The sequence below is a fragment of the Cavia porcellus genome, unplaced genomic scaffold (assembly GCF_034190915.1).
Source record: "Cavia porcellus strain 051 isolate PalLab524CR breed Dunkin Hartley unplaced genomic scaffold, mCavPor4.1 scaffold_15, whole genome shotgun sequence".
NCBI lineage: Eukaryota > Metazoa > Chordata > Mammalia > Rodentia > Caviidae > Cavia > Cavia porcellus.
The window spans coordinates 69,505,082-69,528,675 of NW_026947498.1; the positions used below are offsets into that span (position 1 = coordinate 69,505,082).

The window sequence follows — 23,594 nt, forward strand, 5'->3', positions numbered from 1 at the left end:
CAAAGAAGGCGGAGTGTGGGTAGGGCAGCAGCTGTGACAGAAGTCCGGGAGGCTGACTGACCTGTACGGCAGATTGCTGCTTCTCTGATAGCAGCAGGACTGGGCTTTGGGGACTTCTGTTTCCCAGCAGCAGACTTCTGCCCTGCACTGGGGAGTGTTTTGTTGGTCTCAGCTCAGCTGGTTGGGAGGCTCAGTCTTTATTTACTAGGAATAGTGGTAAAGCAGACAGCTGGTGGGAGCTGAAGAAGGCCATAATCAGGAGTTGGATGAGTTTTCGTGGTGGATGAAGATCTTTTTTCTCCCGTCACTGGAGTGGGTCAGTTCGCAAGCCTGCCAAACGCAGGAAAGAGCACCGTGGTTTTCAAGCGGCTGGTCTAGGGCACGCTCCCTCTTCCAATGCTATCCTTTGCACATCATTGTCGTTGTGTTGTTATGGTGGCAGCCGTTATTCTTGTGCCGAAGTTTCTGACTTGTGACATCTGTAGGAGGGCCCTGGGCCAGGCAGTCAGGGGCTCCATGGACCTTCCCACCAGAGCAGGAAGGTTAAATAGCCTGAGAAAATTAAGTGGCCAGAAGATGTCCCCCTGGGCTTAAGGAGAGGGAAGAAGGCCTCCCTGTTGGCCCCACAGCGGTCGCTCAAGAGGCTGAGGGTGGTCTGCGGATGCGTGGCCTTTTATCCCTTCTGTCCTTACAAGATGCAAAGCGGACCTCAGCTCTCAGGGTTCTGCCTGTATTTGCCTTCATTTTTCTTCTCACTCTCAGACTTTCAGATCCTACCTTTTTGGACAAACGCGAAATGTCCTGTGGGCTCCATCTTCCACAGGATGGCACATTGTCCTCCTGACCCTGCCGTGCCTCTCGTGCCCTGCTTTGTCATCCACTCCTGTGCTGGACGCACCTGCTGCTTCCCACCCCACCCCAGGTTCTCACAGGTGTCCAGCCTTTCGCCCCTCAGGCTGGTCTGGCCCTGCCTCTGCCCTGTTCCTTCTCCTGGAATGAGCTGTCCCCTGTCGCTCTCTGGCCCTGGCTTGTCGAGACTTCACCTACCCTGGGGCTGGTCCTGCACCCTGGAGAACCTGTCTTGGGTGCCTTCTTACTCCCAGGTCTGTACCCTGCACAGCTGGAACCTGCCATCACCTCCCTCATTTAGTGAGAAAAAGCCACCCCACCGCTATCTCCCCTTTCCCCAGAGTCCCTGGAGCCATGTTATACATTTTCCTCCTCCTTCCTTGTTTAACTTATGAACAGGCATCACATTTGATGTTTCTCCCTTAGCAGTAGTGAAACTGACCCTTTTCTTTGCTCTTGAGCAGCCACCTAGCTGTCCCCTCCCCATGACCTCCTTGGCCACTGCCCGTCTGCTTCATGGGCAGATGAGTCTGTACATTCCTGAGCTGCCCCTGTTCACTGGTCTGCAGTGCTGTCCCTTGCTTCCTACCTAGGCCAGCTCTTGAGCCAGGCCAGCAAGAGCCCCAGCCCAGTCTCTCCTGCCTTCGCTGTGCCCAGCTCCAAGCAGGCCCTCATTATGCTATGGGCCTCCGGGCTGCAAGATCCCTGCCATAGACTCACCTTATCACATGTTCTGGGCATGACCTCTGCAGGTCAGGAGTGTGTTCCAGGGCTGCGATACGTCCTGTTTATTAAGCGGGGCAAATGTTTTCTGATGGCTGTCGGGGCCCTATCTTCTGGAGGTCTTAGTCTTAGGGAGAGGAAGGTAGAGAAACAGGCCCTTTGTGGAGATTTCTAAAGCAGGCCATCTGCAGGGAGCCCAGGCCAGCCCTGGCTTAGTCCCCTGTGGTGGACTTAAAGCTAAGTCAGTTTGTTCAGTATATTTCTGCCACAGCTTAAGTCCTCTCCTGTGTCATGGTAAACATTGGGTCAGAGGTTTTGGTAGCCGCCAGCAAAGTGGTTGCTTAATCTCAGGCAGCTCATAGTTACCTGGCCAGAGGCATCAACTGGCTTTATAGAAGAGAAACCAGGTGCTCCTGAGATGCAGGCTCCTGGGATTTCTTGAGGGGCCACTGTGTTGCAATGGTCAGGAACATGTTCCCTTTCCCCTTCCCTGGTTCACAAGGCATAGGCTTCTGCCTGGCTTTGGATCAGGCAGTGGGTTTCTCAACTGGTCACATGACCAGAGGATTAACAGCAGCAGCGGGTCAGGAGGTTTTTCCTAGAGATTCTCTTTCTGGTCTCATCCCCCTGTGCATTGAACTATGGCCTTTTTAGTCTGAAGTCCGTTAGACTAAACCTGGGAACACATACTTATCAAGTCAAAAGAGTTCTTTGGTGAGCTTCTGGGGTGGCCTGAATCAGGGCAGTGGGTCCACATGCCCAGTTTGGGCAGAGTGGGTTGAAGGGGCAATGATCCCTCTGCTCTTCCTCCTGGGTGGTTTTACTCTGGGGAAAAGGAGCCTTTGGATTCCCTGGCAGGTTATATTTAGAAACACTCAACCCCAGTCCTGTTTCTGTCTTTCGTTCTACTGAGACGGAAATTTTGATTATACATTATGGTAGCTGATCCTATCGAACTGCTTTCTGATTTATAAAGTACGTTTGATAAGCTCTCCCACGTCATCCTCACAGCAATCCGGGAGGGAGGCTTTATCCCCGCATCAGATAGGAGTCACCAAGCCTCTGAAAGGCTGAGTGATGTTGCCTGGTCATCTTAGCTGCTGAGTGTTAGGGTTTAGACTCAGCTTAACACATCCTGCTAGAAAGAGTGCAGTGGACTGAGAAGGCCTGGGAACCTAGGCTGGGATTCAGATCGTAGCCCATTTTGTATTCCTTCTTTTCCTCTTTTCTTTCTTTCTCTCCTCCTTTTTTCTTTCCTTCCTTTCTCCCCCCCCCCATCTCTCTGTCTCTGTGTGTCTGTCTGTCTCTGTCTCTTTCCCGCTTCCTTCCTTTACTCAGTAGCAGGGATCAAGCCTTGGGGTACTTTACTAATGAGCTATATCCCTAGACCTTTTAAATTTTTTTTCAAATTTTGGAGACAAATTGCCCATTCTGACCTCAAACTTGTGACCAGCCTGCCTCAACCTTTCAACCTGGGATTGTAGGCATGCGCCTCTGTACCTGACTCAGATTTTTCATCTTTAAAATTTTTCTGACAGAAACGAAAACTTCAGTATGCCGAGACTGCAGCTGCCTCTTTTTGTGGACCGTATTCCGCCGTGATCTCTGTCCTTGCTTCAGTCCAGGCTGGTTGCTCTGCAGCCTGCTGGGCGGGATCTCGGGCAGACTGTTCACTATGCACTGTTCACTTGCCTTTCTCTGCTGATGGATCCTTTATTCCCTTGGTTCCTCGTCCCTCTTCTTTTTCATTTTTGTTTTGGTAGACCCTGGCTTCCTAAGAGTGCTTTCCTGGTAAGGTTTACACATCTGTCCCTGGTCTGTGGGAGCCTGTTTTCATGATTGGCAGGTAGTTTGGCTGGGTGTAAATTCCAGTTGGCAGTGATGCTTACTGAGAATTGTGAAGGCATTGCTTAACTGTCTTCTGGAATCAGGGTGAGCTTTTTTTCTTTTTCTTTTGCCAGTTCTGACCTCTGATTTTTTTATATGTGGTATTCTTTTCTCTGTGCATTTTTCCAAATCTCCTCTTCATCAGCAGTTGTTCTGAAAGTTTTCAGTGGATGAACCTTGATGAGTCTTTTTTTTTATTCATGATGCTGGGCTCTCTCAGCTAGAAGTGCACATCCTTCATTTCTGGGACAAAGTTCTTTTCTCTCTGTCTCTCTCTCTCTCTTTTTTTTTTTTTTTCTTTTTGAGATAGGTTTTGTTATGCAGTTCAGGCTGTTGCCCTAGCTTGCCTAGAATTTGTGGCAGTTGTTCTGTCTCAGCCTCCAAAGTGCTGTGATTACAAGCATGCACCATCATGCCTGGCGCGCATATCCTTTTTTATTTTTCAATCTTTTTGTTTTCCAGGAAACTTTCTTCTGTACTATTTCCAACCCAAGTGGTTTCTGAGATCATTTTACTTTCCAAGAAATTTTTCTTGATTGTTTTCTATTTCTTTTTCACAGCATCCTTTTCTTGATTTATAGATAATGCCATTTTATTTCTCTGAGAGTTACAGTTTATTGTTTGTTTGTTTTTCCTTCAGAGTTTCATCTTTCCATTAGTTTGTTTTAGTCTCTGTCTTTTGTGTTGGGACAAAAGAGACCTGTGGGCATATGCCTATACTCCTGGCAGGTTTCAAATTTGAGCCCAGCCTGGGCAATTTAGTGACTTAGCCCAACTCTGTCTCAAAATTTAAAACATGAAAAATGGAAAATGGCCTGGGGGTGTAGCTTAGAGGCCCAAGGCTCAGTCTCCATGGAAGCAAGGAAGAAAGGAAGAGAGAGACCCGGTGGCCTTGGTGGCCTGTGGAGGAGCAGGCAGCCGCACTTGGACGGCAGCTCTGGAGTGTGAGGGGTGGGTAGAGGGCACTTGCTTTCTGGAAGCCTCATAGTGAAGTGCTTCATGTTTCCTTGGAGGTTCTTGAAATCATCATCTCTGTGTTATTTTTCTTTTCAGGTTCTCCATAGAAAAATTCTCTATCACTTGCCTGGAAAGTAAAATTGGCAGCAGCATCTGGAAAAGCGAGGGGGGTGTTGGGGGGCAGACTCTTGGAAAGATGGGTGATCTCAAGGCATTCCTGTGTCTCCCATGTGGTTCCCAGGGCACTCTCCACACCGAAACCTCTGTCTTCTGCCCAGTGGGTCATGGGTATTGGGCAGGTGCTTGGGCTGGGCAAGGAGTCTGCTTTGTGACTGCTCCTCCTTAGACAGTCCCCACTTGCAGCCTACCCTTCACCATGCCTGGGAGGTGCCTGGTGCCCATAGCTCCTCGGGTTTTCCAGGACTCTGTAGGGGGAATGGACTTGTTTCTTGTTGGCTGAGTGAGCTAAGCTAGAGCCTCTCACCCTCCCACCCCATCCTAAACATTAACAGGCATCTTGTTTTCCTGGGGGTTGTATGCTTTGGTGCTCGAGGTGAATGGAGCGTTTGTGCTGCTGTGTGGCAGTTGGGCTAAATGACTCCCCAGGAGCTCTTGATTGCAGCCCGTACATCCTTAGCCAAGTTTGGGGAGTGGCGCAGCAGAGAGGCTGGGTGCGGGCCGGGAGGTGTCTTTGGAGATGGCGAGGCAGTGCGTTGTGGTACCTGAGAAATTCAGTCAGCCTCATCCCTGGCAAGTGAAATGTGCCCTAGGCAGCACATCCACAGCCCCCAGTCCCTCCTTGGGCCAGGCTAGAAGCTGGGACTCATGGTCCTTGACGCTTTGATCCCCAGGTGGTCCTGCCAACTTGGCTGTCCTCGGCAAAGGTCTCCTCGCTCATCGAGAGAATATCTGACCCCAAGGACTTGAAAAAACTTCTCAGGACCAGGAACAATGTGCTGGTGCTTTACTCTAAATCTGGTGAGTGCCTTTCCTGGCCGTGGGGTCACTCATCAGGATTGGGGGCGGGAAGGAGTGGGCCAGAGGTTGTGGGCAGAAATAGGGCAGAAATCACTCTGGGAGGCTGAGGATGTCTGCCTTCCTTGAAGATAGAGGCAAATCACAAAGGGACATTAGTTCAGCCAGTTTGGCATCCTAAGGGTCATTCTGCAGAAAAAGTCCCCTGTAGCCTCTCACAACCTGGAATGGAGAAGACATGTATATAGGACATCTGTCACAGAGTGACATGGACACTGGTGCCAGCTGAATTGGCCCCAGACTTGGGGACACTTAGCTGGGCTGGCAGCTCTAGCCCTACCCAGCCCCTGTGTGTCCTGCCGTGGGGTCAGACCAAGACTGACTTTGGAGTGCACCCTGAGCTAAGGGCACAGCAGCCTCACTGGGGAATAGCGGCTGCTGCTCTGCTGACCTTGAGGCTGGCAAGGGCGTAGTGGCTCTCGGCAGGAACTTTGATAAAGGGCAAGTGGCCAACTCTGTTGTTGTTCCAGCAGAGTTAAGTGTTTTATTGCTCCTGAAGTTGCCAAGTTTTCCATGCCTTGAAGAAGCAGCAACCAGTTCTGGCACGGCCTTCCCCAGCAGCTCATCCTCAGCTTATTTGGCACATTTCAGATGTGTGTCCATCCTAAAACCCTCCCCGAGCATCATGGCACATGGCTATCCTCTGTTCCGCCTGGTGCTCATCCTCTGCCGAGGGTCTGGCTCACACACACTCCCTGCGTTTGCAGGTGGGAGGCCAGCATGGATGAGCGTCTTTCTGCTGTTGGGAATGGGGGTACGGCAAGGCAAGGGAGAACAGTAGCTCTCTGGAGTCTGGTGTGGAAGGTCCTGAAGAGACACGGCCCATACTTCGAGAGTTGGCTGCCTGTCAGTGCAGGAATGTGTTGCATGCTTTCTCTGGGCAGGTCTGCAGTCTAAGTTACTGTCGTTAGTCTCATCTGCTCTTCTGCCAAGGGGAGCCAGTGCAGGCAGTCAGTAGGTATCCAGTTTGCAGATGAGGACATGGAAGCTGGCAGGGAATGGTTAACTTGTTTGAGGTACTCCAGCTAGCACAGCAGAGCTGGACCCCTCTGCTGCCTCTGCCTCTCCTGTCTTCTGGTGGGAGACGGGAAGGAAAAATAAGAGGTAATTCTGCAGTGACCGAGGGCTCTGAGACTAGCATGGGGCCGAGACAGGGATCTTGTGGTAGGTCAGGGTGGGAAGGTGGGCTCTCCAGGTCTTGCCCTTCTCCTAGCCTGGTCTGGGTGGTTTATGTTAGGCTGCTTCTGGCTTTGTCCTGCTGGGGGTGGGGCTTGGGCCATAGCCCCCTTGCCCATGCCTGCTAAGACTTGTGATCTCTGGGAGTTTTCGAGCAGAGATGATTTTCTTTTCTCTCTGCCATCCTTCCAGGCAGCACCTCCTTTTTTGTGGCTGAAAGGCAGGGCTGGGGCAGGCATACTTACATTGCCCTCCTTTAATCCCTGTCTCCAGCCCCTCCCCAGAGCCTGTCTGCCATCTGGAACAATGGGTTTGCTGCCTCTGTGGCTCACCTTCCTCTGTGGCCGTGGCAGAGGTTTCCTAGGAGTGCCTCATCTGAGCAAGTTGTGCATGTTTCTTGAACGATGCTTTTTGTTCGCCTCTGTGAAAGGCTCTGCATGCTTTGTATTCACAAACAGCTACCATTATCCACACTGGAAGAGCAGTTCCGTAGAGGCACATAATTCAGACATCATTTCTGCTCGGCCTTAGGATGTATTAAATGGTGTCTGGCAGGAGAAGGCGGCAGGTCACTCTCCCCGCCATCTACCTGGTGTGCCTTTTGGGTGAGCTTGCTAGGATCACAGGGGAAAAGTGACCAGGAGTCTGCTGGCTATGAGTGTCAGACTCGCCACACCTGCTCCGCTGTGAATTGTTGCAGGCTGGAAGGGTTGAAATCCTGGCCCTGAGGCTTGTCCCCATGACCCTGCGTTCCCACAGTGGCACCCAGATGCTTTTTGCCCAGACCCGTAGGGATGGCATCTAGACCAACAAGAGCCCTGCCTTTCTTGGCATTCACTCTACCTGCCCCAGGGCCCCAGAGCCCTTGGGCACAGATGTTTAATTTTCTGTTCTTTTACAGAAGCAGCAGCTGAAAATCATCTCAGGTTATTGTCCACTGTGGCCCAGGCAGTGAAAGGACAAGGCACCGTCTGCTGGGTGGACTGTGGGTATGTCCTGGGCACATGCAGAACAGCGCTGGGGGAGGGGGGGCTTGGGCTTCAATGGATCGGTCTTTGGCTCATACCCTGTGAGTATTGGAAGATGACATCTATGCTGTGGACAGGAAGGTGTGGCTCTGTCTCCCTTTCTTCTGAACCCCTGCTCCTTTTCTTCTTATTTTCCACAAAGCTTTCACTTCTGTTATGTTCTCATGTGTTGCTTTATTTTGAGAGAGGTGGGTGACAGAGGGATCCTCCTTGTTTTATAGAGTGGAACCTTGCTGCTCAGAGAGGCAGGGTGATTGTCAGGCTCATACTTTGGGTTGATCATGATGGATCTGCAGCAAGAACCACACGAGTTTTGCCTTCAGCCCAGGCCATCCGTACTGGACATCTCTACTGTCCATAGTGCTGAGATCACGCAGTCAGCTGGAAGCTTGACCGGGCCTTGACTCCCGAGCTGGCTCAGGCCTGTTGAGAACTAAAACCTGCAATGTAGCTATCTTTGCCCAGACCGCAAGCCCTCCAGCTGCCTGCCAGTTAGGTGAGTTTTTATAGGCCCCACTCCAGTGTAATCCTCTTCCTCTTCAGCCTGAGTTCTAAATCCTCTTCCTCTTCAGCCTCTACAACACTGATTGTAAGGTGCTGACCTCAGACTTGTTTGGCCTACGATTAGAGAGAATTGAAGAAGATTCAAATTTTCATAAAGCAGTGAACAAGGCCGAGAGGAAGTCTTATCCTCCACGTGGTACGCATACCTCAGACCTCCAGAATCATTTGATAGCAGCAGAAAAGCCTGCTCTCTTGGTTAGTGCGGATCTCAGCCATGGGGTCTGATGTGTGGCTGGTCTGAAGGTATTCCAGGGGCCCAGGTGTCTCTCTGGCTCCCACATTTTGCCAGCAGTGCTCTGTGTGACTGGCAGAGTGACAAAGCCTATCAGAGGAGACAAGACCCTTTAGAATTTTCATATGTGAAGATGACAGCAGTTCTCCCAAGCTGATGGAGCCTTATTTCAAGGCGTTTTTGAAAGGCTTATAAGTGGCAGGAACAAGCAGGGGAGCTTTGCTTAAGTTTTTGTTTCTACGTGGGTCCATCTGTCAGCCTTTACCAAGCAGTTACTGTGCTTTGAGAACACACAGGAGCCCAAGGTGGGAGGAAGAGGCAGACACACAGCCAGGGGTCTGCTCCAGATGGAGAAGCCTCCAAACAGGCTCTGTGTGCAGAGGGACAGTCACTTGGTGCTGCTTGGAAAGTGGAGAAAAGCTTCACAGAGGAGGGAAGTCCAAAGGAGGAGTAAACATCATAGTGTCATGTCTGCACAGTGTCCTGGCTTGTTTGCTCAGACCAGCTGCAGAACACCCAGGGCAGGATGCCTGAGTTAAATGGGGTCAGGGTTCAGGGTAAAGTCAGATGAGGAAGAGGTTAGCGGTAAAGGTGAAGTCATGAAATCTGGAGTCAGTAAAAATGCCAGAGGAAAAGTCCAGTGATTTGATGTGCTGAGACAGAGGGGCACTAGGGCTTAAAGAGGCACCTTACACAAAAGAATAGGTGGCTCCATGTAGCTGTCTCTCAGTTTTTTGCATTTATCCCTATAAGAATAGTAAGCCAAGATGTTAAATAGCTTTGAAATCATAGAGATAAACAGGTGGCCATCACTACGGGGCCAATGGACATTATGTTAGAAGGCAGGATATCTGTGTCTGAATTACAAATTAAGAGACCAAGCACAACTGAAATCTTCCCAAAGCAGCCCATAGATGGTGGGCCCTCCCTGCAGCCTCCTGGCAACGGTTCTTAGGGGCTGCTGGTGGGCAAGGAGGTCCTGAGCGTGAGCTGGCTCCTGTCCTTTTACTTATCTGGTCCTGCTCCTGCTGTCCTAACCTGGCCTAACTCCTCAGGGACCCCCCTGTGTGAACTCTGCAAAGCCTACGTTGGCCACTTCTGTAGCTGCTCCATGATAGTGACAGTCTGTCTGTGTCTTGTCTGCAGTGTGTGGGGGAGAAACCCCCAGGCTGGGCAGAGGTGGCACTGAGAATGCTTTCTGCAGCTCTCTGCAGGAGAGCAGGGAGGCAGTATAGGGCCAGTGCTGGTGTCTTTAGTCGCTGCTGTTAAGCAGCAGATGGTCACTACCTCTGCTTGCACCTCTGCTTGTCCACTCTTCTTCCTACCCTGCCAGCAAAGGACATGAGGGCTTGGGATGGGGACAGTGGGGGAGTGAGGAATGAACAGACCACTCTACCTCTCCCCTTCAGAGAGCAGGTGAGGGAACAGGGAGCCTCTGTCAAGAGAAGACACTGAAGACACTGATTTCAGATGAGTTGGTTACCCTGAGTCCATTTCCTTATCTGCAGCATGGGACAGTGTTACATATTCTGCTTTCTTTGCTGGTCAGTGCTAAGGAACAGGTAAATACATAGAAAACACGATTTCAGTGTGAGATGCCATTTTGCTATTACTGTTTCATCTGGGAATCATCTAAGAAGAGATAAACAGGGAGGAATGGCACATTTGTCCATTGGACAACTTATTGGGTGAGAATCTCTTGGTTCTGGGGAGCGTGTCCCTGAAGAAGGTATTGGTCATGGCAGTCAGCCCCAGCCAGCCCTATGGTGGTTTGCTCTGTGCCATAAGAAGTACAAGGGACTGCAGGGGAGGAAAACAAGAAGCCAAAAAGAAGACAAACGCTCCCTGCGCGTCAGCACCATGCACAGGTCACTGTGGGGAGAACCAGACTCCAGCCTTTTCACATGAGTTGGCACCATTGTGGACTGCGGGGGAGGAGAACAAGGAGCCAAAAAGAAGACAAACGCTCCCTGAGAGTCGGCACCATGTGGAGGCCGCTGCAGGGAGAACCAGACCTAACCTTTTCCCGTGAGTTGGCACCATTCACCAACTGCGGGGAAGGAAAACAAGAAGCCAGCGAGAAGAGAAGCCCTCCCTGTGAGCTGACGCCATGTGCTATGCAGAGAACCAGATGCCAACCCCTTCTGGCACGTGGGCTGGGAGACAAGAAGAGGCAGCGTCCCCCGGACCCCTTCTGTTAGCGACCAGCTAATCTGGAGAAACACAGGCTGTGATGATAGCTATTGAGGTAAAATACAGCCTGATACTTGTAGTGTTTAGTGTTTGCTGACTTTGCAGGCCTAAAGCCTGTAGCCTGATCATCTCTTCAGAGGATAACAGTATTCAATGTAGCATATATGAGAAATCTCCTTCTGACGGTGGTAGCTGTTGTTAATTCCCTATTATCTTGTTTTGAAGTCCTTTATCATTTTCATTGTGTTTTCTTGGTTGGGTTTTATTCCATTTTGTCTTGTTTGATTTTTATTATATCCAATTGCATGGGCAACTATTTCAAAGATGACAAGCTATATTATGTAGCCATTTTGGATTTACTATTATCTTGTTTTGAAGTCCTTTATTGCATTGTTGTTCTGGGTTTCTTAGTTCTATTCTGTTCTTTTTTAAAATTTTTACTATGTGTGAAGTTATGGGCAGCTATTTTGAAGGTAACAAGAGGCATTATGGTAACCATGGTTAATTTCCTATTATTTTGTTTTGAAGTCCTATTTCACACTGTTTTGTTGTGATTAGCTTTATTTTACATTGCTTGGTTTTAGTCTCTTTAAAATAAAAATTACAAAAAAAATAGAAGCATGGGGCCCAGTGCGATTTGTGGGACAGCGGGGCAGGGAACCTGGCTTTGAGTCCAGACTCATCACAAGTAGCTGTGGCATCTCTGACACATCTCTGCCTCCGTCTAGGCTTCAGTTTAATCTTCTGTGCAAAGTGGCATGGAATCTGCCCAATTGCTTTTAGCCCTAATAGCCTGGGGTGGGAAGTGCCCGAAGTGGTGTGTTGTGCCAGCCAGTCTTTATCTTTCTGTGTCTCCCTATCAAGGTATCTCCTCGCCTTCTCCCGAAGCTGCTCCCTGAGCTGTTCCTTGTTTCTCCTGCTTTGCTGAGGTTCTGGTACTACCTCCTGGATGTGAGCTAGGTTCCTCCCTCTCCCAGTTTTTTTTGCCTCTTTGCTTTTTTCTCCTCCATGAGGATATTTCTTGTGTTCCTTTTGCAAAAGTTTTCCTGGCTTTTTTCTTGCTGTCATGTGTACACCTGCAGGCACACACAAGGCCCTCCCCTGTGGTTTTCACCCTGGTCGTTGGCCCTCTCATGTGAGAGGGTGTATCTTCCCACCAGGGATCTGTTGCTTCCCCTTCTCTCTCCCTTTGCTTCTGGCTCCAGTGTCAGCAGCCCAGCTGGGCTGGTGCTGGTCGTCTGACTGTTAAATGGTCTGTGTGTGAGGGAGTTGGTCGCTCCTTTTGCCCTGCTTGCGGACAGTGCTGTCTTGGAGGTGGAGCTGGCTCATTCAGGGACACCTCGAGGCCTGGCAGGCTAATTCTCGAGGCTGCTTCATTGGGGGCTGGACAAGGCGAACTGACTGCTGTCTGTGCCTGGGGTTTGAGGTCATTGCCCATCCACACTTTCTTCTCTGCTTCTCTTCTCCCACCTGCTTGATTTCCCAGAGCAGTGAGGGCTCCCCAAATGCAGTCAGAGAGCTGCTAAGGCAGATATGGCAGACTCAATCTTGTGTTTTCTTCTAAAAATTATTTGAATTTAGCATTTGCTTCCATATATATATATATATATATATATATATATATATATATATATATGGCAAACATTACTTGCCCTGGGATGTGTTAGACTTCTGGAAGAAGCACTGTGTTTGTCTTGTGGCTTCAGATACCTCCTGGCGCGAGGCCATGCACCTGTGGTGACACGTCCCCACTGGGGAGCAGACCTTAAATCACTGGCCAGCGAAGGCAGACAGAGAGTGGCTGTTGGCATTCCCATCACTGTTCCTAACTCTGGTACATGGCGTGGGCTTCATGGTCTTTCTTGGGTAGGTACCAAGGAGATGAGGCCATCTGGGAGGTTTCTGCTTTAGAGTGCCTCCATCCAAGGGTGCTGTGAGGTACCAAAGTCTGTCCCAAGTTCCAGGCTCAGCTATGCCACGTCTTTCTCTAACACAGTCATTCAGCTCAGTCACCTTCTGTCACATTGTCCTCTCTACTTGGCTCCGACAACCTCTCTCAGTATTTGTTGCTCAGTCCTTATCTCCTACCCAGCCACAGGTCCACCTGCTTGAAATCCCACCACGGCAGGTCTGCCAGATGGGGGAAGAGATTGACTCTTCCTTGATGATGGGGAAACAGAGCCCAGAGAGGCGGGGATAGTCGGGGCACAGAGCTCATGGCCGAGGCAGGTCAGTAGAAGACTTGCCCGCTGGTTTTCAGTGTGACTTCCTTTCCACCTTACCAGGAACATGGTTCCATGTGGTCTAAGAATGCTGATTGTGACTGAATTGAGGACCCAATTAAGGAGCTGGGAGAGATGAGAGGGCTTTGGGTTCGTGGAAATCTGCATCTTTCTCTCCTGGGTTCTGGCTCCTCATTCATCTGTCAGGATAAGACATAAGGAAAGGAGCTTGTCTTGGATTTTAGTGTTACATGATTCCCACCTCTGAGAGATCAGAAACTCCAACGAGAGTGTGTGCACAGGTCCTGCATTTTGAAGCTCAAGAGACTAAGAGCCTATCAAAAGCTACCGCAGGCTCGTGGCAGACCCAAATCTAGAATCCGACATTCCAGCACCTGTCAAACCTTTCTACAGGAGACACTCAGTACTTAGGCTGAAACTTAGAGAAGGCTTCCTGCCTTTTCTTCTCAGCCTCCAGCACCTTGTTCCCTTTGTTCTTGCTTTCGCCCCCACCTGTCTTCCCTGTTCTGCCTCCCAGAAGTATAAATCATGTCTTTGGCTGATTATTACTGCACAGGAAAATCTAATCATAGCTCCGTGTACCTGCAGCAGCCACTCCAGACCAGCGCTCGTCTCCCCACAGCCGTTTCCCGTGACAGCACTGCACTGCCTGGGGGTGGGGAGGGTGGGAAGGAGGTGTGCGCAGGCCTCCATCCCTTCCCTCCTTCTCTGTAGAGGAGAGCGAGGCCAGGTGAGGAGGAATAGGGCATAGGGGATCACTGACCTTGGCATCTCGCTCTCTGGAGCATGTCATCAGGTGGGCCGGCTGATGGCAGATTCCGGAAGGCAGGGGCTGGCACAGGCAGGGAAGGGCTTGGCTTTCCCTGACTTCAGGCAAAGCAGCTCACCCTCCTGCCTGCTACTTTTATCTCAGCTGGGGGAGGGAAGGAGGGAGGGAGGCAGTGGATCAATTAATTGTACTTAATCTATCAACCTAGATCCTTTTAAGTCGCAGAGCTTGGGTAATTTTCTCTCCTTCTTGAACTTTTATGACTTTTATTGTCTGTGCTATACCATTAGTACATGTTCACGTGTACACTTAAGACACTTTCGGAGGCATAGCTTCAGGGGGAGAAGAGCTGGAAGAGCCCCATCAGGCTCTGTCACCTGGCAGAATTCCTGAGCCCAGTAGACAGAGCCCGGGAGGCCAGGAAGCTCGGAGACATCACTGTCTGTTTCGTCTATTCACCCATCCTGTCAGCTTATTTACAGGGCACCTATGCTGTGCCTGCTGCCTGTGACCCTGGGGAAACAGCTATGAGCAAAACCAAGTGTGTAGAGCAGATATTTCTAATGCAGGACGAAGGACAAGTGGTCAAATGTCAATACCACTGGAGACAAAGACAGAGACAGACAGACAGTCAAACAGACAGCAGGGAAAGGAAGCCTTGGCAGGTCTAGAGTGTTGCTCCTGGACACGTCACCCAGGCTTCTGCAGCAGGACTTTTCCATGCTGTGGGTTCTGGCAGAATGGACAGGGATTAGGACAGGAATGACCCAGGTCTTGTGAAGGTCACAAGCCGCTTTGTATGGAGGCTTGGTTCCTGCCCCAACCTGGCTGCTGTTATGTGGGTGATGGTAGCTGGTGGTCATGGGAACAGCAGAATGAAGCATGATAAGGACGTGGATCCTCTCTCCTGGAAGTTAACTTAGCCAAGGAATCTCATTCACAGATGTCCCCAAACAAAGCTGCCACCTATGAGCGTGGCTTCACCCCAGTGCTCTGTGGGGCAAGCAAACGTGAACCCCAGTGGCCACTGTTGGGAGTGTGTGTGGCATCCCCAGAAGGCTTGGAGCAGGAAGCTTTCGGCCCCTTCCTGCAGCGAGCTGTTGCCCACCAGGCTCATCGTCAGGCCCACCTTGTTCCTCCCCTCTGGACTGTATCTGACGCACCTTCACCACCTTGGGGAGGAACTGTTCCAAATCATTGCCTTTCCCTTTCCTGAGGGCCCTCTGTTGCAGCCTGTGGCACAGAGGTCACTAGACAGCTGGAACTTTGGGGAGGAAAGACCAGGGTGAGGTGAGGACAGGGTCACGCCCACAAACCCCACACCCTTCTCTTCTAGACATGCTTTAGAGCTTGCACACGGTATCTTTATGTTTACAGTGACATCCAACTGTTTCGCTTGTCCAGTGATGAGTGTTGCTCTTAGAATTGACTGGGCAGTCAAAGGAGACCCTCTTTTGTGACTGTTGCCCAGGTGTGTGTGAGGCTGATGGATGCAGGTGAGGTGTGTAAACACGTGGGAGAGAAGGCACTTCCCACGGGTGGCTACTGTGCCTGGCAGAAAGGTGCCCCAGAGAGTGCTGCTTTTTGGTTCTTAGTGTCTGATGGCTGAGGTGTCCTGTGTATGCAGGGTGACTGGTAGTCCTTGGTGGCTGCTGGTTGTTTGGGGGTGCAGAGTAGATGAGAACAGAACAGGTCTTTGAGGGGAAGATCCAGAGAGGTCCAGGAGGAGGAAGAGCAGTGCAGGACAGTGGATTCTACAGTGCTTCCCAAACTTGAGTGGGCATCAGAATCACCTGGAAGCCTGGTGAAGGCAGAGGTACTCAAATATCCTATTGAGAGGGTCTGGGAAGGAACCCACTGGCCCATTGGTCTAACAGGAAGGATGCCAGGATTAGGTAAAGTGAAGCATCACTGTTTGTGAGCAGTGAGCAGCCTCTGGCAGACATTTCTGGTCAGAAGAGTGGCGGGTGGAGTATCTTAGATGCCAAGGAGGGGCTCCTTTCAGGAAGTGAGCTCCTTCTCCTCCTGGCTTGGTCAGTATCCAGTCTGATCTCAGCACTTTTGCAGCATGGTAGACCATTTCCTCTTTTCCTGGTCAGGTGGCCCATGGCAAATGCCACTGTTAGATGTTTTGTTTTGTTTGGTGCCAGGTATCAAACTCATGACCTTGCATCTGCCAGTTGATTTTTTAAAACAAAAGGTTGGTTGAATCACCCTCATGGATTCTAGAGGAATGGTCCAGCAGGGCTGAGAAGTGATATGTTTTAAACTTCCCTCAGTGAGCTCAGTGAACACCAAATACGTGTCTTTTGTTTTTCTTCTTTCTTTTATATTTTGTTTGTTTGTTTTCTTTTGTTTTTGAGATGGCACCTCTCTCTTGCTCCAGCTGGTCTGAAACTCATGAATTTAAGCAGCCTCAGCCTCCTGAGTATGTAGGACCATAGGCTTGTGCCACCCAGCTTGGGGTTTATTTTCCTCTCCAGTCCCTCAGATTCTGGGCATTTCTTCTGTATGGACACACCCATATGGCCACCCATGAGTAATGGGGCATCCCCTCCTTCTGCTTGTTATGTCTCTCTGGACAAGCCCTTATCCTGTTGGTCATTTTTCTTTCCCCAGGTCCCTAAGGACCACTGTTGTGAGGTCATCTGCTACTGAGAATTTTAGATTACTGGGCATATTTCTTAGGCCACCAGCAGATATGCTGTCAACACCTTTGGGAGGACTTCGGCTAATGAATGGTGCCTGAAATTTGTGTCTTTCAGTGATGCAGAGAGTAGAAAATTATGCAAGAAGATGAAAGTTGACCTCAGCTCAAAGGACAAAAAGGTTGAGTTATTCCATTACCAGTAAGTACACGTGGGCATTTCCAATTTCCAAGTAAGTGCTGAGAGCTTTCATTGATATTTTCAGGAATAGCAGTTTTTAAGCTAGATTAATTGTATAGCAGAATGGTTTTTCTGTGTTTATAATTTTTTTTTAAAGTCCTGAACTGTGTTCAATAGCTGAGTCCTATTAAGATGCTTCAGGAAACTGGAGGCATATATCTTCACAAGCATTCTGAAAGTTAACACCTTTTGCTCCTTGTTTGACAGGGATGGTGCATTTCACACTGAATATAACCGAGCTGTGACACTGAAGGTAAACCCCACCACCACCAGCACCTTGTTTTCAGCAGAGATAGTCTGGATGGAATCCCAAAGTCTAGCCAGGTCTTTCTGAGAAGGAAGAGGAAGGAAATTACTGATGCACTGATAAAAGAGGGGCTGGATTTGGGTTTTTATTTAGCCCAGACCTCTGAGCATCTGAGCAAGGAATAGTGGCCATTCACAACTACATATGAGGGAAGCAGGAAGGAGCTCCTGGCTCCAAGTGGAACTCTGTGGCGGGGGACGCAGTGTCCTGGCTTTTGTCTGATTCTTGTAGTCACCCTTTCTGCGTCAGTCAGTGGGACAGGATCTTTCAGCTCCAGTTTAGTGAGAATGATCCCCATCTGCAAAGCAGAGGGCTGTGAGCATAGCTGTTCAGGAGGCCATCCCGATCCCACTGGCAGTCTGCTGGACAGGACTTCTCTCCAGAGCAGTGCACGTGTGGATGGTAGTGCATGTGGAGTTCCCCAGACTCTGGAGGGGCCTCAGTTGTACACCAGATATTTCTGGAACACAGCCTGTGGGTGCTTACTAGCGCCCTTCTCTGCCAGGTAGACAGGTACCCGTGCAGCGGTAGGTAGTGTCAGCTTCAGGAAGGAGCTGCCGTTTCCCTCTGGACCTGTGTTATTCCAGTGAAGCACCGATGCGGGACTCGGAACAGGCAGGTCTGCCCTTCGCTGGGGCAGAAGTGGCTGCTCTTGCCTTCCCTTCATAATTCCATTTGGAATAGAATGAACTTAGAAGACATGGCTGTGTCCCATTCTTCCATAGTAGTTGTTTGCAAAGAAAGTTCCAAAAATGACAAGCTTCACTGAAGAGCTCTCTGTGGGTGACCAGTGGATGGGCTGAATGCTAAACTTCACTAAAAGGGCATTGGCATTTCCTTTTCTCAGACCTTTCTCCCTCCAGAAACACACACACACCCCCACACACAGGGGCACACACACACACACACACACTACTTACAGGGGCACACATAGACACACCCAGTTCAATCTCTGGCTACTGGAGCTTGACCAAAGCCAACTGAAGTAACAGAAAGTTGCTTCATCAAAATGCGGACATGTGAAGTTCCATGTGTTGACAGAGGCCTGGCCGGCAACTCTCACCAGGGCAGGGGGATGGAGACGTGACTGGTTCTTCCTGACTTTGGGGATCATTTGCCAGGGAGACCATCTGAGGGGAACAGAAAAAGCCACTTCTGTCTACACCAGTGAAGCCCTGTAGGGAGGGCAGGGAGGAGAGTGGAGACAACAGTGACCCTGTCCCCTGTCCCTGGGAGTGGCCCCACAAAGGAGTGGAGATTTGAGTCAGCAGTCTATGTAACAAAGGTCAGCCAAGCCACCCTGACACCAACCCTTGCCAGCCCGGTCCCCACTGACTCCCAGCAGAGGATAATCAGGATCAGATCACTCTAAACCCAGCTGAGAAATGCCAAGAAGCTGTGATTATCTACTTATGGGATTGGCAGTTTTAGTGGCTGCGGGAATACACAAATATTCACTTTAAGACTGGAAACCTTTGTGCAGTTGACTAAACTGTGTTCAGTTGAGTGAAAGGTCTTCTGGGAAGAGATGGGATTTAATAGGAGTGCTAGCTGGTGTCTCTGGTTTGCATAAGCCACTTTATGGTCTCAGGTTACTCCTTTGTCCTTGAAGACGGGTACCCTTAGTGGGGATGGATCAGCTGACCCCAAGGGGAGGCCTGGTGGGAGTGGTCTAGGTGCATTTCTGGTCACTTGGTGGTGGTGCTGTGGATGGTGGAAGTCACTCACCTGCAAGCGTGTTCCCCACTTAGTTCTGTGCCACCTCTTGGTGTACCCGCGTGCCAGGGTAGGAGACTGGCAGGTTCTGACTCCCCGTCTCTTCCTTTGCCTGGCTAAAATGCACGTTTCTTTTTTTCCTTTCTTCTCAGTCCATAGTAGCCTTTCTGAAGGACCCAAAAGGGCCCCCACTGTGGGAAGAAGATCCTGGAGCCAAAGATGTTGTCCACATTGATACTGAAAAGGTAATGTTCCGCCCATCAGTCTGGATGAGAACCTGGAACCTTCTCTGGTGCCTGAGTCTCCCAGAGAAAGGAGCTTGAGGATTCCAGGGTCACTTGTGCTTTTATCCAGGGAGATCAGGCCAGGACCCTGAGATCCGATTCCCTTCCAGCTGCATGATAGAACCGAGGCCGCCAGAGGTGGCCGCTTGAACCTTCTCCACCCTCACTGCCTTCTTTAATGTGAATAAAATGTTTAGGTTTTCCTTGTAAGAGTACAGATTTAAATATACTCTTCCCACTATCTGATTGGTAGGATTTTGCAGTTTTTGATCCACTGTGAATCTTTTATAAGATTTAATTTTCAGAGTGATCCGGGGATGGGTGAGCCGGTAGTTCTGGTTCGCAGTCTTTGTTAGTTCTTTGAGGATTTGAGCAAAGCCACGGTACAACCTGTCCTTTGCACTGCTTGCCTCTGGCCTGAATGTAGTATGTCCCTTTATCCTATCTGGTGGAATCAGATCTTATTTGCTTCCTTGGGTCTTCACATAGGCATGGACAAGTTCCCCTTGTACACTGCAAATAGGCAAGCAGTGGTTTTTTTTTTCTTAACTTCACCTTGCTGAAATGAAGCATAACTTTTACCTTCTTCTTTGGCTTCTTTCGTTAAAGTTATTGACTCTGCTTCCCGCCCAGCGCTGGGGGTGGAACACAGGGCCTTGTTTATGCCAAACATTCTGCTGCTGGGCTGCTTCCCTAGCCTTGACTCTGCTCTCAATTCTTTATAAATCCAAGGAAATGACGACTTTCTAACTTCCCAGAGGAGATTAGTGTGATCATTATGGGTAGCCCAAAGGGATTGGTCTTTGGTGACTTAGTTTCAGGGCCAGGGCATTTCTTCTCTGGGATAGTATGTGCCAGGATTGTCAGCTAGAAGCTAGTTTTTTAAAAGTGGGTGGAGGGCAAGGCTTGAGTGGCAAGTGTCAGGAGAGAGTGGGTGGGCATGTAAAGCTATGAGATACAAAGAACCCATACTGACTACTGCACTTGCAAAATGTTTTTAGCCTCTCTGTAAAGCAGTTGCATGGCACCACCCTACTGCAGTGTTACATCCCAAACTTCCTAAGATTGTCTCCTGTAGCTGGAGAACTATTAAGCATTATTTTCTCTGCTGCTGTTCTCTTGTTATTCTTTGTGCTCTGTTCCCTCATGAAGAAATACAAAGTTTAATTGGCTTCTCTGCTGCTAGATTCCCCCCATAGATTACCGTAAGCTCCAAATTCAAGTTTGAATGGTTAATTGAATTTTTAGGGTTACTTTGTGAAAATAATTAAGCATGTAACATTCGTTACTACTTAAAACCAATGAGATCAAATGGCTACAGGTCCACTAACACATTTTCTTCGCAGATTTTGCACTGACTTTTCTGCCTAGAGATCTCAGATGATTTTTAGTGTGTTTACGTCCTGTATCCTGAGTTAGGCTGTGTTCATCCGTTTTCTTCAATGTGACAGATACTTGAGAAAGTCAGGTTGAAGGAGGAAATGGCTATTTTGGCTCATTGTTCCAGAGAGTTCAGTTCCTGTTCATTTGGCCTTGTTGCTTCTAAGCTTTGAATGAAGCAGAATCATCAAGGCAGGGAGCGTGTTGTAGAGCAGACGGCGGTAGCCAGCAAGCTGGAAGGGCCAGAGGGGAAGGGCCTGGAGACCAGGTATAGTCCCTGAGGTCATGCTCCCGTGATCCTGCCCTTCGGTGAGATGCTACCTCCTGTTTACATCAGCCAGGGATATAGCTCAGTGGTAAAGCACTTGCCTAGCACGCACAAGGGCCTAGGTTTCACCCTTATGATCCAGTCACCTCCCGAGAGCCTGTACGCTGGCAGCAAAGCCCTCAGGGCAAGGAACCTTTTGAATGAATATTTTAGGCAGTAGCTGTACAGGGTCAAATATTTGTGTGAAAGTTGTCAAAATCAAAATGAAGTTACTCATGCGAAGCCCTCACAAGAAAATAAAGCTGTGAGGTTATGAAGGAAGGATCTCAAACGCATTCTGGATAAGATCTATCACAAGGGACTCCACCAGATTACAACTTTGCACAAGGACCACTTCCGCAAAGACGCCTGTCCAGGTTTTGTTCTGCCCTGGACTGACGGCACCCTTGGTATCACTCCTGGTACCTTTATTATCCAAGGATTATTGTTTCCCGGTAGCATACTGTCTTAGTCCTTTCTTCTCAGTGAGATGGAACACCCAGTGTCTAGAAAGCTATAGGAGGGGAGGTTTATTTTAGCTTACGGTGTGTAGAGGGTTACGCCTTAATCAGCCAGCTCCAAGGCGGAGCAGTGTGGCAGAGGAGAAACAACTCAGGTCATGGCACTCTTTTGGAACTCAAAAGAGTAGGCGGGAGCTAGAGCCTCCCAGGCCACTGCCCCTGGAACCCACCTTCTCTGACCAGGCTTTGTCTTCCAGCATCACGTAGTGAACATTGTGTCCCCATGCTCCTGTCACCTCCTGAAAGCACCCAACCTATGAGTGCGTGAGGCCTTGGAGGGACATCTAGATATAAAGTGTAACACTTACATAATCTGTCTCATTTTGTCTTTACGTTTTCCTTTCTTGTCCCCTTTGAACACGCCCATGGTTTCTGTGGCTTATGTACTCAGCATCGCAATGTGCTTTGTTTTAAAATGAGCGCTGATGCCTCTAGTTATGTAAATTAGAGTGAACATTTTCAGGATTTATTGTAGGATATTTTTGATAGCCAGTGAAAAAGTTCCAATCTTTTCTGCCTAACTGAAAAAAAAAATTACAGAATATATATTCACTATTGGAAATTTAGAAAATGTAGCTTATTTATAAAAGAAAAACACAGATCACCCTATACCTTTTCATTGAGGGCGTCCACGGATATTTTTGTGGTCTTCTAGGCTTTTAATAGTAATGCATACATAAATATTTTACTCACAAAAATTTCGTTACATTTATATGCTGTTTTGTGGCTTGCTCCCCCTTAATGTAATGTACCCAGCTTACTGTAACATTAGCTAGTCCTCTTCAGCATTTTTGATGCTGCAGTGGTATTCTGTGGGACGCGCTGTCACTGATTTATCTAAGACTGCATTGCTGCTGGGATGCTGGATTTTTACATTTTTGTCTTATTTTCCGTGTTATTCAAACAAGAAAACTTATTTTCTTCTGCAGAAACTTAACTGTTGTCCAGGATGGATTTACGTTTGCTCATCCATCCTTAGCTCTTGTTGGAAAAGTTCCTGTCCTGCTTGTACTTAAAGTCTTTACATTAGTGTCACTGTGGCCATTTGTCTTTTTCCATTTATCGTATTTGTTTAACAAATCATTATACTGCCTAGCAGTGCGCCAGCCGCTGGTCTAAAGATTTTACAAGTGCAAGTCTTCTTTCTGGCTTGTGACCTCCTGGAGGGTGGACAGACCCTGTCCTTCTGGGGATGGCGACAGTGGTGTTAGGGCTGAGCCAGGGGAGAGGGCAGCAGGCGTGGACTAAGCCCTGATGCCACAGCAAGCAGATTCCTCAACGGGCCATGCTGGCAGACCTGGAAGCACCACTTCCCCACCACAAAACCCTCCTGAAATCCCACGAAGGAACTGTGTTTTTAACAGCCTTCTAGAACAAGGTGTGAGGTTCTCCCAGCTCCTGGCGTCCTGACTGTGTCCTGTGTGTTCTGAGGTGCTCTCCCCTGTGGCTGCCTGACACTGGGCCCCGGGGCAGGGAAAGGCTATGTCCCATCATGGCTGTGTGTGACTTGCTATTGTTGTGTCTCTTTTGTGCCTCAGGATTTCAGACGTCTCCTGAAGAAGGAAGAGAAGCCGATCCTCATGATGTTTTATGCCCCCTGTGAGTGAGTGTTCTTCTGGCTGACATCCACTGTTCGGTCTCCATGGGAAGTGGGTGACCGAGGTTGTGAGGGAACAAATGGGAACCAGCCCCAGCTTATGCTCCATTGCTGTCTGTGCTCTTGGCCTTCTCCCTGGTCTTTCCATCTGGCTCCCTCCTCCTGCCATCCTTGTCAGCTCTGCTCAGCCTTCTGTCTTCACCCTGAGCTCCAAGACATGGCCCGGACTTCCTGCCTAGGCAGCTCCGCCCTCCCAGACCCCTGCTTCCTGTGGGTCCACAGAGCTGCGTGCCCTCTCCTGCCCATGGAACCATGTCTGGGCCTCATGTGTGCCCGCTGCAGTGCTGCTGCTCAGTACCTCCCCTGGAGCACCCTGTGCCTCACAACCCAGGCCTGGCTTACCTCCGAGGCAGCCCCTCCAGCACTTGCTCCTGGGACAGGGTCAGCTAGAGGGGGGCCTGAGATTTGGGTTTGGTCTTTGTGTGAGTCCAGACGCTGTGGGGAATGGCAACAGGATTGTCCAGGTGACAGCCAGGAGACCTGGCTCCTGGTGCCAGCTGCAGGCCCTCAAGCTAAATGAAATTAGCTGGGACTCAGTCCACTGAGACTCAGTCCCACAAGGGGTGTATCAGAACAGTGGCTTCCAAAGGTTTTTCCAAACTTCTGAAATTCTTTTTTCACAGAATTAAAACTATTTTACGTTGCAGCCCAGTATTAGAAGTGTATATGTATGTAAATAAGCTGAGACAAAATCACACTTAACTGTTTGCCATTTACTCTGCCAGTTGTGCACTTTTTTTTTTTTTTTTTTTGGTGCTGGGGATCAAACTCACGATGTCGTGCTTGCCAGGCAGGCACTTACGCTGCTGAGCTAAATTCCCGGCCCTGTGCACACTTTTTTGATTTCTGTGCTGTCTTATTGAAAAATAAGGCCTATA

The 23,594-nt window shown here is 49.4% G+C and overlaps 1 protein-coding gene across 1 annotated transcript in view; it reads left to right on the plus strand.

The window, feature by feature from the left end:
* Pdia5 (protein disulfide isomerase family A member 5) overlaps positions 1-23,594 on the plus strand; it is an 88,500-nt gene that overhangs the window by 18,674 nt on the left and 46,232 nt on the right. The window contains exons 2-7 of the mRNA XM_063225089.1: positions 5,268-5,394; positions 7,529-7,616; positions 16,422-16,505; positions 16,752-16,797; positions 18,720-18,812; positions 22,598-22,658. Of these exons, the coding sequence (XP_063081159.1) occupies positions 5,268-5,394; positions 7,529-7,616; positions 16,422-16,505; positions 16,752-16,797; positions 18,720-18,812; positions 22,598-22,658 (499 nt within the window). The remainder of the gene's footprint in view (positions 1-5,267; positions 5,395-7,528; positions 7,617-16,421; positions 16,506-16,751; positions 16,798-18,719; positions 18,813-22,597; positions 22,659-23,594) is intronic.